General features: G+C 43.1%; 1 protein-coding gene across 1 annotated transcript in view; it reads right to left on the reverse strand.

Annotated features, from left to right (window-relative positions):
* Positions 1-18,592, reverse strand: part of zswim8 (zinc finger, SWIM-type containing 8) — a 65,167-nt gene that overhangs the window by 15,505 nt on the left and 31,070 nt on the right. The window contains exons 14-21 of the mRNA XM_086260145.1: positions 18,278-18,376; positions 18,004-18,128; positions 16,101-16,422; positions 14,963-15,109; positions 9,609-9,831; positions 8,055-8,344; positions 7,732-7,955; positions 3,171-3,668 (exon numbers count right to left, since the gene is read on the reverse strand). Of these exons, the coding sequence (XP_086116271.1) occupies positions 3,171-3,668; positions 7,732-7,955; positions 8,055-8,344; positions 9,609-9,831; positions 14,963-15,109; positions 16,101-16,422; positions 18,004-18,128; positions 18,278-18,376 (1,928 nt within the window). The remainder of the gene's footprint in view (positions 1-3,170; positions 3,669-7,731; positions 7,956-8,054; positions 8,345-9,608; positions 9,832-14,962; positions 15,110-16,100; positions 16,423-18,003; positions 18,129-18,277; positions 18,377-18,592) is intronic.

Consider the following 18,592-nt stretch of genomic DNA (forward strand, 5'->3'; position numbering starts at 1 on the left):
TGTGGGCTGAGATTTTACTTTCAAAGAAAACACAGTAATGATCAGACAGGCCCACATCAGACACAGTAACCTTTGAAATGCTCAGGCCTTTGGAGATCAGTAGGTCAAGAGTGTGTCCTCTATTATGTGTGGCCTCTGTTACATGCTGAGTCAGCCCAAAGTTGCCCAGAGTGTTACTCAGGTCTTTAGTCCCTTTGTCCTGAGGGTTGTCCACATGAATGTTAAAATCCCCAGCAATAATTACACAGTCAAAATCAACACAGATCACAGACAGCAGTTCACTGAGGTCATTAAAAAAAGTCTGTGCAGTATGTGGGAGGCCTGTAAACATTAAGAAACACAACTTTGGATGGGGCCTTCAGCTGTAAAGCCACATATTCAAAAGACTGAAAACTTCCAGGAGATAGCTGCTTACATTGAAATGATTCATTAAATAAGACAGCAACCCCTCCTCCTCTCCTGCTCGCCCTGACCTCACTGATAAAACTGTAGTTAGGAGGGGTCGTCTCGATGAGAACAGCTACACTGTTACTTTGATCCAACCAAGTTTCAGTTAAAAACATAAAATCAAGGCTGTGCTCAGTGATTAAATCATTAATTAAAAATGTTTTCCCAGCTAAAGATCTAACGTTTAATAAAGCCAACTTAAGTGTTTTAGAGGTATTACTTGTCCCCTCGTGTTTGGGAGCAGTCTGTGGCACACAAGGTATGTTTACTATGTTTAAAGATCTTTTAGAGTGCAGCTCTCTGTGTTTTGACCAGGCCACATGTCTCCTGTCACCTAAAAGTACAGAAATTTTAAAACCTTCTAGTAAACAGGGTCCCAGCTTCTCCTGGGAAAAGTCACCACTGCCATAATCCTCACAGCCCGGACCCTCCACACATCACACATCAGACTGCGGAGACAGGGCATGAAGAGGAACTAAGGGGGGCGAGGCTGGGCAATGTGACTTCGATTGCTCTGTTGAGGGTGGGGCTCGATGGCGAACCTTTGGCCGCTCTGGTGGGGGGTTTATGGGGGACAAAAAGGGATTGGGACGGGGGTAGATCTGAGCCCAGCATTGACCCGCTCCATCATCTCCTCAGTGAATTTCAGGTGTGGGGAGGAGGGAGAAAGGGAGGGGGAGGAGGGTGATGGCCTGTCAGGGGTTTGGGGGACTGGGGAAGGTCGTGGTCCCTTGTCCTGGTCGTTGGTGTTGTTGAGAGAGTTGGAGGCAAATAGGGACCCCTCTTCTTGCCTTAGATGTCTCTCCTTTCTGAGGCTCTTCCTCAGATGCCATGGATGTCTCTCCTTTCTGAGGCTCTTCCCGGGTGGGGGCAAATGGAGCTCCTCCTCAAGGTTTCTGCTGGGCTTTGTCTGTTCTTGGAGTACTGTTTGTTCCTCTTTATGAGATAACTCCTCGTTTATCTCAGCCTTGGCACCAAGCACAGATGGATGACGTATGGAATAAAACAAGTTGGAGGTGAACAGTTTCACCCCTGACTTGTTAAAATTAAATCCATTTGCTTTAAACAGATGCCTGCGTTCCCAAAAAATATTAAAGTTGTCGATAAAATGCACTGAGTGGTCAGCACATGCTGATATAAGCCATTTATTCAGTGTAAACAACCTGCTGAATCTCTCGTCTCCTCCTCTGACCGGCGGTACAGGTCCACTGATGAATACAGCTGCATTCAGAGAGTTTACAGTATTTAATAATCCAATAAAGTCCCGTTTCAGAACCTCCGACTGTTGTTTGGACACATCGTTTGACCCTGTATGCAGAACAATGTTTGTCACAGTTGGATATTCATCTGCAATTTGAAGAATTCTCTCCTTCAGGTTGTTGACCATATCCTTAGGAAAGCAGAGGACTTTAGTGTTCTTACCGCACATCCTTTGTGGCAGAGTCACCCACAATCAGAGTTTCAGGCCTAGCCTTTAGCTTTCCCTGTGGTCTTTTGCTATTCAACAGATTTTCAGACCTTACTTCGCTGCTTTTAGATGGATGGTTGTCCGATATAGATCCAGGGTCCTTTGATAGTGGAGCAAATCTGTTCTGCAGTTTCACATTCAGTTGTTTTGGAGGTTTGTTGTTATTCTTCCTATTCACGGTTGTCCAGTCCTGTTTCCTCCCGTATACAGGGGTAGAAGAGCTTCTCTGTCTCGTAGGAAGTGAAAGCCAGTCGGTTTCAGAGATTTCAGCTCGCTGTGCCCTGCCTGTGGTACGTCCTCCCCATTCCAGGAGACATGATTTATGTCTTGGTTTTGCACCAAGACAGTCCAAGGGGGGATTATCACTTGAGGATTTATAATAATGCACAGAGTCTACTTTCTTGGTCATGTTATCTGTGCTCCTTAGCTGTGTACTAGCTTGCTCATCGCCATTGTTTTGAATCAAAGGCAAGGTTGTTTCATTTCCACACAGTCCATTTACCTCCACGTTTACTTCTAAGCGATGAATTTTTGTCTCCAGTACTGCAATCTTCTGCAGGAGGCTGTGGTAGTCATCTGTGGAGAGGGAAGGCATCTTGTTGCTAGTTAGCCTAGCGGTTAGCCCCTTTCCAGGCTATTGAGGCTGCTCGGTGCTCAGACGCTGTAATCAGGCTTCAGCTGTGTCTAGGCCACAGACACACGGAGCGCTGAGGATAAGGTAACTATAAAAATGTTGCTGTTTCTGTTAAGAACACTTTAGTCCTAATGATCTATGAGTGTCCAGAAGCTATCGCAGGTAAGCTCATAAGGAAAAAAGGGAAAAAATCAGCATAAAAATCAATAAAATCAATAAAAGAAGCAAAGCATTAAAGAGCAAAGAGATGAAGCGTCCACACTCACAAAAGGGGAGGAGAAAAAAAATATAGGGGTCAAAACAAACCATATTTGATATTTCTGGAACAGTACCAGGAAACACTCCTGAAAAAAGTATGTATGTGTATGTCTGTCTATCTGCTATATTTCTTCAGTGTGTCAATTTGTTCTCATCCTGGTTTTTGTTTTTCAGTTCAAGTGTAGCAATGTCTTTCAGCTTGCCATTATTTTGCGTTTTCTTACTTTATGGGGTGTTCCCTTTGAATTTAACCGCTTGCAATAAAATATTTTTAGAGAAGAATATAAAAGACTTTAAAGACAATGAAAAACATAGTTGAGTCAAAACTATCTAAAATGATCCAAAATGTACTTGTGCTCTGACCTGTGGATATGCAGCCCCAGACACAGGGAAGACGGTGGGCCGGGGGACATGCTGCAGAGGGTGCCCTAGGAATTGGGGCGTGCAGACGGTGGGGAGATGGGCCTGGATAGTGGTGTATGGGTGGAGGCCCGGGGTGTGGGGGTGAGCCATAGCCTGGCCAGGCATAGCGTGGGATTGGTAAATGGTGGACCCTACAGAGATAACTGGTACGACAGCGGCTGCAGTGACGGAAGCTGTGACTGTTGCTACCCCTGGAGACTCCATGTTGACTCCACTGTCAAGAACACCACAGTTAGACTCTGGGGGCCTCCTGCCCGAACCGCCGTTTGCCCCACATCGGCCGGATGTTTCCCGTTGTTGGCTTGATCCTCCACCTACTGACTGCTCATACAACCAGTACCACTGGTGAGCCACCTCAAACAGAACCTCGGGGTAGACACCTCCACCCTTAGCTGCTTCCTCTACTGCCATGCAGGCCTTCTCCAGCATGACATTATCCTAGAGGAAAACAGGACAGAGAGGAAGTGAGATGAGGAAGCAAAACGTTTAATGAATGAAATTTAAATTTACATGGGCTATGTAATATTGCTGCTTTGGTTTAAGGTTATGGCAGTGTGCCATAAGCCACTTTCACAGTAATGTTCCTCATAACTCAGATATTCCCACACACCAGATATTTTATGTGCAGGATTTGACAGTACATCACAAGACACATAAACCATGAAGTAACATTTTTTGTTGAATTTCAGGTTATATTTGATAGTTACTTTGATAATTAGAGAAACCACAACATAAATCCAAAAAGATGTATTATCACTGACTGCTAAGGAAACAACATTGAAACTGACTTGAATTGCACCTCTACAAACAAATTTGGGACATTGCAAAATGTAAACAAAAACAGAAGGCAATGATTTTTGAAATCATAATGCTAACAAGCTAGCATTAACATTTTGAGCCTAGCTACAATTAATATTGAATATAAATTCCAGTACTGAATATATTGCATAGTGTTAAACAATCCTGCCACATCATTTGTTCACTTTGATATTTGATAACTTTCATTTCTATCAAACAATACGACATCCTTTTGTTCAATAGACACGATCCAGTTCATATCATATTGCTGATAAAGTGCTTTGAGTGCTCTGAGAGAATAGAAAAGTACTGCATAAGAATCTGTCCATTTAGCATCTACCACATCACTCCACCATGATAAAATGACCGCAAACAAGAAGTATGGCAAAGGAAAGGAATAGTTAATGACCCCCATAGGGTAAAACATACTCTTTCACTGGTGGAGGGAATGACATGGCATGGGCACGTATGCCTGTCTGTTGAACTGGCTTACTTGTGTTTAATGATGATATGAGTACTGATAGAAGGATCAGGATAAATTCTGAAGGGTACAGGGATATATGCTTCTTATTTCTACACTGTTTTCTCAAACCAACATTCACACACATTCATACTCCGATGGATGCTTCAGAGAGCAACTTGGCAATGCACAACAATATTTGGCAATGCAGACTGAGGGAACCACCAACTTCATCAGCCAATGATGTGCTCCACCTCCTCAGCTACAGCCACCCCAGGGAAAAAAAAAAATCAGCGTTGCTGATTTCTGTGAGTGTACTCAGTGTTTTTGCTGCTATCCTCCTGTCACTTTTGCAGAGATGAACTCTTAAACATTGGACAGTCATGTCTATATTTTTTTTCCCCTGGTTTTCATTGACGATGACTCATCAAACTATGTCAGCACGCCTCACTCCCATCTATACACCTGGTGAACATCCGATCACTGGCAAATAAAATGAGTGAACTTGTAAAAAACTCCTCTGCCTCTGCTCTTCGGATGCCAGACTTCAGGGGTTTTTTCCCAGTGGACTAAAGCGTGGAGCTCTCAGGAAAAACAAGAGGTGGTGGAATCTGCTTCTAAATCAGTAAAGGCTAGTGTGCAGTCACACTCTGAGGAAAGTGACGTAGCCCTCACCTGGAGTCTTTCTTTATGAACTACAAACCTTTTTATTTACAGAGGGAATTCTCTTCATTCATTGTGGTCGGTGTTTACATCCCACCACAAGCCTGTGTGTCAGAGGCTCAAAATCAGCTTGTTGACCAGATAGCCAACAAGGAGAGAAAAAACATCTTGCCTGAGCATTATTTCTAGGGATTTTTACAGTGCAAACCTCACCCATGAACTTCCAAAATGCAGACAACAGATTAAGTGTTCCACCAGGGATGCTAAACTACTAGACCACCCTCTGTGCTGTTCCCTGTGCAGCTCATGGACTCTCTGATCACTGTCTGCTTCACCTTATAGCTACTTACAGAAAGAACGTCTAAGTCTGAGATTAAAACCACGAAGAAATGGACTAAGGAGTCAAAGGAGGAATTACATGTAAGAAAATGTGAAAAATAATAAAAAATAAAGAAAAACCATTAAATGGTCTAAAGATGGCGGTCTAGAAATGGTTGCAATTTCTAATCACTTAATGCAATGCAATTAATGAAAATCAAATTAAAGTTAAAAAACAATTCTATAATTGTCTAAACTAGTTATGGATCTCTAGTCATGTTAATCAGTATAATCTGTCCCTTTTAAATAAAATAAACAAGTTATAACAGTTAGAATTAGTAACAGTCTAACCAGTGTTGGGACTAATGCGTTATTAAGTAACGCGTTACAGTAACTACGTTATTATTGTGGTAACGAGCACGGTAACTAGTTATTATGCCAAAATCAGGAACGCGTTAGTCGTTACTGGGATTTAGATAGGGTCGTTACTCGTTACTTTGTGTGGTGGCTGTCGCGGAGCTTCCACAGATTCAGTAACATTAGCAAGTGGTGGAGGCCAGCAGGTGGATGAAGGAAAGGGGACGCAGAAGGAAAAGAGACCCGAGGCGGCCGCCGGTCCAAGTGTGAACTGAACTTCAGGTAAGAAGTTATGACCTGCAGTCTCTCTGGGTCAGATATGAACCAAGTTTAGGTGGAGTTTATTTTCGTTATTCGGACTTTTTCCGTACTGCGTGCTAGCTAGCATGACGGAGTTTCTATACAGCTGGGTGGTGCTATGATGTTAATGATGTTGCACTTTATTTTGCTCATAAGTTATTAGAGTTGCCAACCGTCCCGTCTGGTATTCAGAGAAAATATTACGCGTTTCTTATTGAGGTGAAAATGAACAGTTTGTCCCGTAATTCAGCTGCAATGAAAAAGGCACAAAGCTGCAGTTATTCTGTGTTTATGCTGCACAGCTGCCTCTTCTTCTCTCATTCTCCCCCCTCCCTCTCCTGTTTCTACTTCAATCATGAAAACTGATCAATGATCAGCTGATCGGCTTTTCTCTCTTGTTTGTTTATCGCTCACTTTGTGCCAGAAAGAGGAAACCAGCGGATGTCGCGCTAAACAACAGCAGCACGTTTAAGCTTGATCAGCTGTTGTTAGAATTTATTTAATATTAATTTCTAGTATCAGCTGATGTTTGCTGGAGCCACAGCTGTAAAGCTGCTGGTCATGATATGGTTTGGTTATCTGGTGAGAGGGAAACATGAAGATGAAACCAGGAGATGTCCTTACTGAACCATCAGAGCTGAACAGGTGATGGAGAAACAGGTTTACCTTTTAGGTGACATGAATGAGTTGAAGGGAAGTTATGAACTGTTTCTGAGAGACAAATAACACCAGGGTCCTTTTTTAGGTAGCTGACAGCTGGTAACTGTGCAGGGGCGGGTCTAGCAAAGTGTTGCCAGGGGGCATGTAGGGCATTAACAGGGAGAGGGGGGCACAAGGAAATACTTTTCTTTCTTATTCTCATTTAAAATGTCTCACTTTTAAAAAATAATTATCTGAATCTTACAACAAACGATTGATAGATTGATGCATATATACCATCAGAACAGTGAACATCACTGTCACAACAGCGTTTGTTTTCATTCAAAGGCTTTATGATTTTTCCTATAATGGTGGGCCGGTCTCTAGTCAAAATGCCCGGGCCAATTTTCTGTCCCAGTCCAGCCCTGTAAGCAGCTCATCTGCAGTCTGGTGTTACCTACATCTTCCTATTCAGAAGGCAGAATTTCCGAGTTCTGAGTACAATCAAAAGCACCACGACTGCAGTTTTTGTGTTGGATGTAAAAGGCGCACATGACGCTGTGACGTAGCCTAGAATCATGGCAGCAGTCAATGACGGTCCAGGCGTGGGACTTCTCTCGTGGAAATATGCACATTATCTTTTCCTTTCTATTGGTAGGTGGCACAGTGCACTTGTGGCAAGTAAGCAAGCTAGAAGACTGGCAAAGTTATGGAAGAAACACATTAACAAGAGAATTCTGAGTAAAACCAAAGTTACTTTCCCTAGTAACTAGTTACTTTGAAAGTAACGAGTAACTTGAAGTAACTGAGTTACTTTTGAGAGAAGTAACTAGTAATGTAACTAAGTTACTATTTTAAAGTAACTTACCCAACACTGAGTCTAACTTATAATCTTGCCAGTCTGTTTACTAGACATGCCTTAAACCTTTAGTGGAAAGTTACTGTGCAAACCCCCTCCCATAGTACCTGCTCTTTACACTGCACCAAAGCTCTTTGGATTTCATTAGGATTGAGGGCATGAGCATGAGGCAAGCAGCTCAAGGCCAGCTCTGCTGCTGCCCGAACCATGTTGGGGTCCCTTGCTCGCGATGCTCGGTCCGCAAGGGATGCCACCTCTGGAGGGGTCAGGTGACCATCCCAACATTCCACCAAAATGTTGAGGGCAGCACTGCCGATTTCCATGGCTTGGCCTGAAAACAAAAAAAGGACACAGGAGGAAAAGTAAGTGACTAACGTGGGCCATTAAACGTGGGCCATTATCTTTTTCCTTCAGCCACACTTCTGCTCACCCGTGATCCAGGACACGTGGGAGGAATAGGTCCTGGACAACCAGTTAGGTGAAACGAAATTGTGGAGGCCAAGAGCATACAGGCCAATCTCAAAGGCACATAGGTGCAGGTTTCTATGTGGACCTTGGTGCCCCCCACTGGCTGAGGGCTGAGTGAAAATGGAGGTGGAGGAGTTTCCTCCAGCTTTGATCAGCACAGTCTTAGCCAGTTCAAAGTAAAAGTGAGCTGCTGCTTCTGAGGGCTGATTGGGGACATGGGGGGCATGACACTCAGGACGTCGTCCTTTGTACCTAAACAAAGAATTTATGAAAAATTAATTAATATTAATTAAAATAGATACACAAACTGTGGATTTCCACTATGTAACCAAAGCTCTTTACTTCTTTAATTTTATTTTGTAGTAGTATTAAATAGTATTAAATCTATCGGGCAGTATGAGTTTTTTGATCCCGTTAGGTCCATCAATGTGTACATTAAACAAATATGTAAGACTGCTGTTTTGCATTTGCGCAATAACACTCAAGAACTAGTTTATCCCTCCCTGAAAAGTTTACAGTTGATCCAAAATTCTGTAGTGAGAGTACTGACAGGAATTAGAAACAGAGAGCATAATTATGGCTTCATTGGCTCCCTATTCAATCCAGAATCAAATTTAAAATGCTTCTCCTCGTATACAAGGTCTTGAATAATATGAGACCAATATTATCTTAAAGACCTCATACTATCGCATACCCTCAAAAGAGCGTTTACTTTTCAGATTAGACTTAAAACTTTCCTTTTTGCTAAAGCATATAATTAGGGCTGGATCAGGTGAGCCTTAGTCCTTTAGTTATGCTGCAATAGGCCTAGGCTGCTGGGGGCTTCCCATGATGCACTGGGCATTTCTTGTGTTTAATCATTAGTTATTATTAATCTCTGACTCTCCTCCACATGTTGTCCAGTCTTCCTCCCCTTATTTCTAACTGGCAGGCAGCTGAACATCCATTTCTCTGTATTATCTGTCTACCTTAGAATATAAAGTGCCTTGAGTCAACTTTTGCTGTGATTTGGCACTATATAAATAAAACTGGATTGAATTTAATAATAATTTGATCCAAAAATGTCAAATTTGGGTTTCTTGACAGCCACCATAACTCACTAAGACCAGTTCTAATGAGGTTTCAGTGAACAGTACATAGACCAACTGGAGGGCTAAATGCATCCCTCGGGTCTTGTGTCAGGTCCTTTCTGGACCTCTCTTTTTCTTATTTCTTATGGATTATCCTTCTGTAGATATTTTTTAGGCCTCCCACATCTTCTTTTGTGCACCAACTTTCCTCAATTAAAAAAACATAAACAAACAAAGAAACAAAAAAACAAAACAAAACAAAAACAAAACAAAACACCCCCACTGCCCAGCATGACTACACATGCAGAGTTTTTGCCTGATAGCTTGTTGGGAATCATTTTATTGGTGCTTTTCAGAGATTCAACTAAAGAAATGCAAAGCTTTAGTTATCTTTTGCATACATCTCATACTCAGTATGCACCCAATATAAACATGTGTAAGTTTACCTGCTTGTGTCCGTGCTCTTGGCTCTGGCCCCACCTCCTGCTCTGCGAGAGCCACTGGAGGAGGAGGAGCCTAAAGAATCAGATGATGAACTACTGATGCTGTCGCTGTCCTGACCCCGCCCCCAAGACGCTGCTGCCCAGCCGCTCCGCATTGGCCGCCGACTGAGAGTAGGAGAACTGTCTGAGGTGGTCTCTGGAGCACTGCTATCAATACTCGCCATACCTGTCGAAAAAAAATCAACATCCAGTCCTGTTTGATGTGTATGTATACACATATGAATATATACATACATATACATATATATACACATATACATATACATATATATTAGGGGTGCAACGATACTCGTATCGATATTGAACCGTTCGATACAGTGCTTTCGGTTCGGTACGCATATGTATCGAACAAAATTTTAATTTATTTATCAACTTTTCTTCTGACGATGTTGTCTGTGTTGAGCGCTCAGTGGATCTGTGCTCGACTACTCCGCCTAGGCTGCACTGTCGAGCGCAGATCCACTGAGCGCAGCGCAAGCTAGCAAGACAGAAGCTAAGCTCGTTGCAACATGGCAACTGCCTCAACGCTACCCAAACCTCCCCCACCCTCATTCAGATCTGGCGTTTGGAACTATCTTGGTTTTCATGTGAAGCATGACCCTGATGGTAAGCGTGCCATGGACTAAAGTAAAACAGTATGTCAGATGTGCCACGCAATGCTCAATTGATGGGAACTAGTGCGTTAGCGCAGTTAGCTTGTTAACGTGTTGATGCCGTCCAGCCCCACGCACGGGGCGATCCGCGGTAGCTCGTTAATGGAGATTTGCCGCGTTGTGGTGTTAATGTCATTTTAATGAGATTAAATGCTGACAGTAGAGCAGGCCAATATGGCCAAAAATATTTATCACGATATATATTTGAAAATTTGCGATAACGATATAACTGACGATATAATTGATGCGAGACAACTCCACAACATTACTAGCGCAAAAAGACAACCTTCCATTTATTTTCACTTAAACAAGAAGCTGGTTTTTATGTACATTAAAGCTTTATAAAAATGTAACAGTGCAAATGCAAATTCCTTGCTGAAAGTTTAACCAAAAGGCATTTCCTGAGCATAACCATGTATAATATCCACTGAAGTTAAAAAGAGGTGCTTTGCAACATTAAACTGCAGTGTGCAGTACGTATTTTTCGGACCATAAGGTGCACAGGACTACAAGGCACATTCAAATCAAAATCAAATCAAATCACTTTTATTGTCACATCACATGTGCAGGTACATTGGTACAGCACATGTGAGTGAAATTCTTGTGTGCGAGCTTCACAAGCAACAGAGTTGTGCAAAATACAATAATGTAAACAAGCAAAATACAAGAATGGCTACATCTGAAACTAATAAATATATGTACAATATATAATAGTATATGCATTTCTGGATGTGTATACTAAATATTTTTCTACGTGTGTGTGTGTGTGTGTGTGTGTGTGTACACATATTTTACAAATTAAATAGAGTAAACAATAAATAAAATATATAAAATAAATAAAATAAAATATACAGAGTGAGACATGTGCAAAACAGTGGCATTACTGTACAGTATGGAGTGCATAATGTTAAAGTTCCAGTAGTGAAGCTGAGGTGTCTATGAAGTGTTCAGCAGTCTGATGGCCTGATGGAAAAAGCTGTCTCTCAGTCTGCTGGTACGGGATCGGATGCTGCAGAACCTCCTTCCTGATGGAAGCAGTCTGAACAGTTTATGGCTGGGGTGACTGGAGTCCTTGATGATCCTCCCCGCTTTCCTCAGGCAGCGCTTCCTGTAGATGTCTTGGAGGGAGCTCACCTCCAATTATCCGTTCAGAGCACCGCACTACTCGCTGGAGAGCTTTGCAGTTGTAGGCGGTGCTGTTGCCATACCAGGTGGTGATGCATCCAGTGAGGATGCTCTCAATGGCACAGTGATAGAAGGTCCTGAGGATGCGGGGGCTCATGCCGAATCTTTTCAGTCTCCTGAGAAAGAAGAGGCGCTGCTGCGCCTTCTTCACTGTTTTGTTTGTGTGTACTGACCACGTAAGATCCTCAGCCAGGTGTACGCCAAGGAACCGGAAGCTGCTCACTCTCTCCACAGCAGCGCCGTTGATGGTGATGGGGGTGTGTACTTCTCTGCACCTCCGGAAGTCCACTATCAACTCCTTTGTCTTTGCGACGTTGAGGGTGAGATGGTTGTCTTGACACCAGTGGGTCAGGGCGCTGACCTCCTCCCTGTAAGCCGTCTCATCACCATTGGTGATAAGACCCACCACTGTAGTGTCGTCCGCAAACTTCACAATGATGTTGGAGTTGTTAGTGGCTGTGCAGTCGTAGGTGTAGAGTGAGTACAGGAGAGGGCTCAGTACACACCCCTGTGGAGCACCAGTGTTCAGTGTGACGGGGGATGAGGTGATACTGCCCAGTCTGACCACTTGGCGTCTGTCAGACAGGAAGCTAAGGATCCAGCTGCAGAGGGAGCTGCTCAGTCCTAGATCCTGCAGTTTCCTGTCCAGCTTCGAGGGAACGATGGTATTGAATGCTGAGCTGTAATCTACAAACAGCATCCTCACATACGTGTCTCTCTTCTCCAGGTGTGACAGGGCAGTGTGTAGTGTCAGGGCTATGGCATCATCAGTGGACCTGTTGTGGCGGTATGCGAACTGTAGAGGGTCCAGTGAGTCGGGTAGTGCAGAGCAGATGAAGTCCCTGACCAGCTTCTCGAAGCATTTGCTTACGATGGGGGTCAGGGCTACAGGTCGCCAGTCGTTCAATGAGGAGATGGTGGAGGATTTGGGTACAGGGACGATGGTGGCCATTTTGAAGTAGGCTGGGACTACAGACAGAGAGAGGGAAAGGTTGAAGATGTGCGTGAACACTCCAGCCAGCTGAGCCGCGCATGACTTGAGGACGCGGCCGGGAATCCCGTCCGGACCAGTAGCTTTGCATGCGTTCACCTTCCTGAAGCACCTCCGCACATCCTCCTCAGACACAGTGTGCGCACTGACGTCATCCGCGGTGCGCACACTGTCCGGTCTCATGGTGTTCGCTGTGTCGAATCTAGCGTAGAATACGTTTAGATCCTCACACAGAGAGGCCGTGGTCTGCGGTGTGCTGGTTTTCCCTCTAAAGTCTGTGATCGTGTTTAGTCCCTGCCACATACTCCGAGGGTTGTCAAACTGTTGCTCCACCCTGTCCCTGTACTCACGTTTGGCTGCTTTGATCGTCTTCCGGAGTTGGTAATGTGCGTGTTTGTAGTCCGATGTGTTCGCGGAGGCAAAAGCGGTGTTCCGTGCCGCCAGTGCCGCGCGAACATCTCTGTTAATCCAGGGTTTTTGATTTGGGAAGGATTTAACTGTTCTGGATGGGACGACATCTTCCACGCATTTCCTGATAAATCCGCAGACTGAGTCTGTGTATTCATCAATGTCCCTAGCAGCCACGTGAAACATTTCCCAGTCCGCGTGATCAAAACAGTCCCGCAGCGCAGACTCCGATTGGTCCGTCCAACAGTGCACCGCCCTCCGGATTGGGCTTTGTACGCATCCCGGAAAGAGGTGTAGCAGTGAAACATTAAGCGAAACAAAGCAGTCAGATGAATCAAATTTTATTCTTCTTGCTTCCTCCACTTTTGTACCATTGATTCATTAATGTTGAATTCTCTGGCAGCTGCTCTATTCCCATGTTGTTGCAGTATATTAATGACTGACCTCGTATTGTGGATGGATTATCTCAGTTGTTCTCCTGACTGAAGTTTGGTCCGTTTACAGCATCCTGCCATGCGATTGCATTTGTCTCTAACCATGAGGAACCTTCACGTTAACTTTTAGAAGTGGAAAAGCGTTAGTGTTCGTCCTCCAGCTTCACTGTTTATGTTATGCTAACATAGCTGTGTCGCTAGCGATCACGTAGCACATCATTATATACCAGCTAGCCCAACTTCAGTAACCCTACAAACGTCACTGCTGTTTAGTTTCCTGTCTTCATTTATGTTGGAAGTGATAACAGAGCTGTACGTTTGATTTTTTTCAGAAATATCAGTCAGAACATGCAATATCATGCTTAGGTAACTAGCGAAACTAGCGAGCTAACTTCCGCTAGCTTCCTGCTAACTTCTAACTCCGTTAAATGTAATAAATTTTGTTTTCATGGATGCCTGGAAGTTAAACTTCATAGTTACACCTGGTAAAGCAGCAATGCTGATCGTTTTATTAAAGATGAAAGAATTTAGACAGTTTTTAACTCTCAGTGATGCTGCAGTGTTGTTTGACCTGAAGAATACGGAGTTTAGGACCCAGATTACTCCCAGATTTAAGAGCATCTTAGTCCGACAAATACGACAATAATGACGGCCGCTTGTATGTTCTGCAAAAAAATGTGCTTTGTCGTGTATCTGATGGACAAACACCAAACCAGTTCCACATCACTGAAGTTGCACCATTTTTACAAACCAATTCTGGTTCATCTGTTTCACTCAACAATCGGCCATGTGCATATGAAAACAAAGGCACTGCGCATGCGCGTTTTACTCATATTCTATCGCGATATTTCATTTTCCTATCGTTGCCTAACATTATACCGGTATTACCGTGAACGGTATAATATGGCCCAGCCCTAGCTGACAGCACTAGTGGGAACACAACGAATATGACTGCACATTTATGCCGACATCATCCTAGTGCAAAGACAAGTGGAAGCAGACAAAAACAACAAGCACGCATGCTACAAACTTTACCCGAGTCATTTAGACAGCCGTTAGCACAGGATTCTCCTTATGGGGACCTGATATGTTTAGTATGCTGCTGAGAATATAGCCCAGAAGAAGCGGATAGTATAGCTTTTATTTTGGAAAGAGCCATTTCTCTGTAATAAACTCTCTTTTCCAAAGATGAGTGATTTCTCGATCATAGATTTATTTATTTTTTATTATTTTGTTGTTTCAGCAACATTAAATTTAAAAACTGTACTTTTGAGTTAAAATATATATTTATAATTTTAATAAATGACAAATTAAAAAGGCATGACCATTTTTTTTATATCGAAAAAATATCGAACCGTGACACCAAAGTATCGAACCGTGAATTTTGTGTATCGTTGCACCCCTAATATATATACACATACACACACATATATAAATAACATAAGAGTGTGGAGTATTTCAGTAAGGTTTAAGGCCTGAAAAAAGTACCACTTATACATATTAAATAGGCCAATAATCAAAAGTACCCATCTCATAAAGCAACATTTTTTCCGAACAAATGAAAGCAGTATTCGGCGTAAAAAAGTATAGATAATAATAGCAGTCTTAATATTAGTAACACTGTACCAGTGTGTTTTTTCTTCTGCCGTACAGGTGAGCCCCAGCAGCGTTGACTATATCCACAGCGTGCCCCCAGTGCCAACCGACTGGGCACTGTGGCCTCCTTAAATGAAGCGATGTCATTCTGCTGGTCACTTGAAGATGAAGGCCCATCTGAAAAAGCGAGGACAGATCATGAGATCTCTTTACACACACATGCACGCGCACACAGCCGGGGAGCAGTTGAACATTTTGATGTGGTAGAAGCAGAAAAAGGTTTTTAGCAAGTTTAGGACAGCAAACAGCCACAGATCTCCATTCCCCACCACACACTCTCATTCACTCTGACACATGGTCCTGAGTAACACTCATCCTTCAGGAAACTCAAACCTGACTGTGTACAACATCCAAATGCCACTACTGAACTCCACTGAAGTCTTTTGTACTACACTCAAGCCACCTTGTAACTACACAGCCTCATTTTTACTGTGTGCACTTTATTATACAGTGTGCTTTTTATTCCTTTTGTTATTTAGATTTCAGTCTTTCTGTTCCCGTTATTCATATTTAGACTTTTATGTATGTAGACTGTTATGTATACCATGGTTTATGTTATTTATATTACTGTTTTGTTATCCATATTTCTTGGGTAGTAGTCGGGTGGAGCACCCACAGATTTGTTGTATATGTACAATGACAAAGGGCTATTCTATTCCATTCTATTCTAAGTTTGCCAAGGACCAAATTATGATGCTAAGATGACTGGGTTAGAACATCTCCAAAACTGCAGCTCTTGTGGGGTGTTCCTGGTCTGCAGTGGTCAGAACCTATCAGAAGTGGTCCAAGGAAGGAACAGTGGTGGACTAGCAACCAGCGACCTAACTGCTGAAAGAGTTTGCTGGTTCTGACCGTACACAGACAAGTAAGTATGTACTGGTCTGTGGCTGTGTGTGTGTGTGTGTGTGTGTGTGTGTGTGTGTGTGTGTGTGTGTGTGTGTGTGTGTGTGTGAAATGCATGCAGCACTTGTTTACAGCTTTTATACTTTTTTTTTTAATATAGTTATAGTGAACATGCGGAAAAACCTAAAACAAGTGGATGTTTGTGCCTGGAGAATGACAAGAACACAAAGGTGGAAACCAAGAGACGTGGTAATGGGGTTCTTACCATGCTCCCTGGTCTCAGCGGCACTCTCCCCTGCTGTGTTATTTGGCACTGGGTTCAGATCAGCCTGAGGAGCCACCCCCTCTCCGCCAATTGTCAGAGCAGAGGAAGAGCTTGAGGATGAAGCCACCAAAGTAGATGCTGAGGAAGATGACGTAGCATGTTTGGAGACCACTCCTGTGGCCCCACCCACTCCACTGTGGCTGGAGGATGTATGTTTGGATGGACTACGCTGACTGCCAGCTGCTGGCTTGCTTGAGTAGAAGGAGCTTAGAGTTTGGGGCTTGTGGGTCTGACTCTCTCTGTCCAATAGCTTATCCAATATCTGAGCATGGAGGGTGGACAGGAAAGAGAGAACACATTGATACAGAGAGTAAGAAAACACTTACACTTTGCATACACCCTACAACAGAAATCCACATGAGCAACATGAAATACCAAAGTGTGGAAATCAGAAAAATCTTAGATGGGTGCGTTCAATCAATGTGCTTGGTTAAAGCACATCTTTACATACTTCTATCTAGTTGTGTGAACATTATCTGGTGATAGTCACAATTTACTCCAAGGAAAATCCTTACCTACCTTATACAAGTAGAACCTTGTAATGGCCTGGACTGATTCTTATTTAGCACTTTTCTACTTTTCTGGAGTACTACAAGCGCTCTATACAACATGCCAGATTCACCCATTCACACAAGCACTGTCTGCCATTTAAGTACTACCATTAGCAACTTGGGGTTAATATCTTGCTCCGGATATTTGGCATGCAGACTAAGGGGAGCCAGGGATTGAACCACCACCATTTAGATCAGTGACCTGGTCTAGCTCCTGAGCCAATGTTATTGTACCCAAAAAAGATGTACATCTAACATTCTTTGTACTAATTAATTGCCTAATATCATTATCAGAGAAAGAAAGAAGAGATGAAAATTCTTTTGATGAGTGTCGAAGGGTATCAGACACCTGAGAATGGAAATATCCTGTTAAACTTGTTAGCAAAGTAATCAAACGTCAGACTCAATGTAAGAACACAACTGTCTGACCATCTATAGCTCTCCTCCATGGGTCAAAGGAGCTTGCAAAGAAAAGCGTCTGGACTTCTTTAAAGATGGCAGAGAGTTGGTGTCGTAAACCCCCGCCTCTGTTCAAAGATGGTCGCTCACAGTGGACATAGATGCTTCTTTCACTCCTCTTTCAAACCGTCTGTCCTCTCTGCACTGTACAGCATACACCACATTGTTAAGAATGTGGTGTATGCTGTACAGTGCAGCGAGGAATGCCCAGACCTCTACATCGGAGAGAGCAAACAGCCACTTCACAAGCGCATGGCACAACACAGAAGAGCCACCTCCACAGGACAAGACTCAGCAGTCCATCTGCATCTTAAGGATAAAGGTCACTCTTTCGAGGATGCCAATGTTCACATTTTGGACAGAGAGGACAGATGTTAACCAACCAGATGCATGTTAACCTGTGCCAGTGTTTACCGGACTCAGACAAGCAAAGTGAAGCTTTCCTTCACTGTGCAAGAAATAGACATGAATGTGTTTCAGAGAGCAGCTCCTGTGTGAAAGGCCTGTATTACGTGCTTAAAAGCACTCACTCACTTTTTTACACAATTTGAGCAATTAGTATTTTGCCTAAGGAAACTTGGACGTTCAGACAGAAGGAGCTGGGGATCGAACCACTCACCTTTTAATTAGTATAGTTTTTTCCAGTTACATCCAGTTACTGGTCAATGAATTACTTTGCACTATTTTCTTTCTTTGTTTTAAAAAAAACGTATTAAATGAATAAACTGGCCTGTTACAGTCAAATTCTGTGACTGTAACAGGTGTAGAATTGATATGCGGTTGGACGGGACATCTTCTGTACATGTTCTGAAATACTATAATGTAGCTGTTACCTTCTTGAGCTTGCTCTGGTCGTCCTTATAGGTGATCATGAGAGCCAGGGCCAGGTCACCCTTCACTCGTCTAGTTCCTTCACATAGCAGAGGATGCTCTGCCTCGCTGACTGTGGTTTTCATACCTGCAGTCACAGAGGGTGGACACAAAACAAAGGTTACAATTGAACATTTGTGAGAAACAGTGAGCAGGAAAACAAGTAGTGAGGATGGAGAAGAAGATACTGATAAACACTGAGAGGAACGAAACCAATCAATTGGTGAATAAATTTACCAAGTGCAGCAACAGCAGCCTCAAAACCCAGCTCCTCATCTCCAGGCATCTCATTGTTGCGGTTGCGGCTTGGTGGACGGGAACCCGTTGGAGACACAACTGCACAAAACAGTATGGAGAAAAGTGAAAGGGACATAAATTCAGTCAATCTCCCTTAAAATTCCTCAGTCTGTTCCAAAAAAGACAATATGAGCTTCTTCATTCATTCAACACAAAGCTTCAACGTTCAGTACACTACAAATAAAGCTGGTGGCCAAGAGATATTCACTTTCATATTACATAGTTAAAGGCAATTTAACAGAATACTTAGAATTC

This window comes from Aulonocara sp. 'chitande type north' Nkhata Bay, linkage group LG13, assembly GCF_057382095.1.
Source record: "Aulonocara sp. 'chitande type north' Nkhata Bay isolate Kocher_YH1m ecotype deep benthic linkage group LG13, A_spYH_male_GT1.1, whole genome shotgun sequence".
Classification (NCBI taxonomy): Eukaryota; Metazoa; Chordata; class Actinopteri; order Cichliformes; family Cichlidae; genus Aulonocara; species Aulonocara sp. 'chitande type north' Nkhata Bay.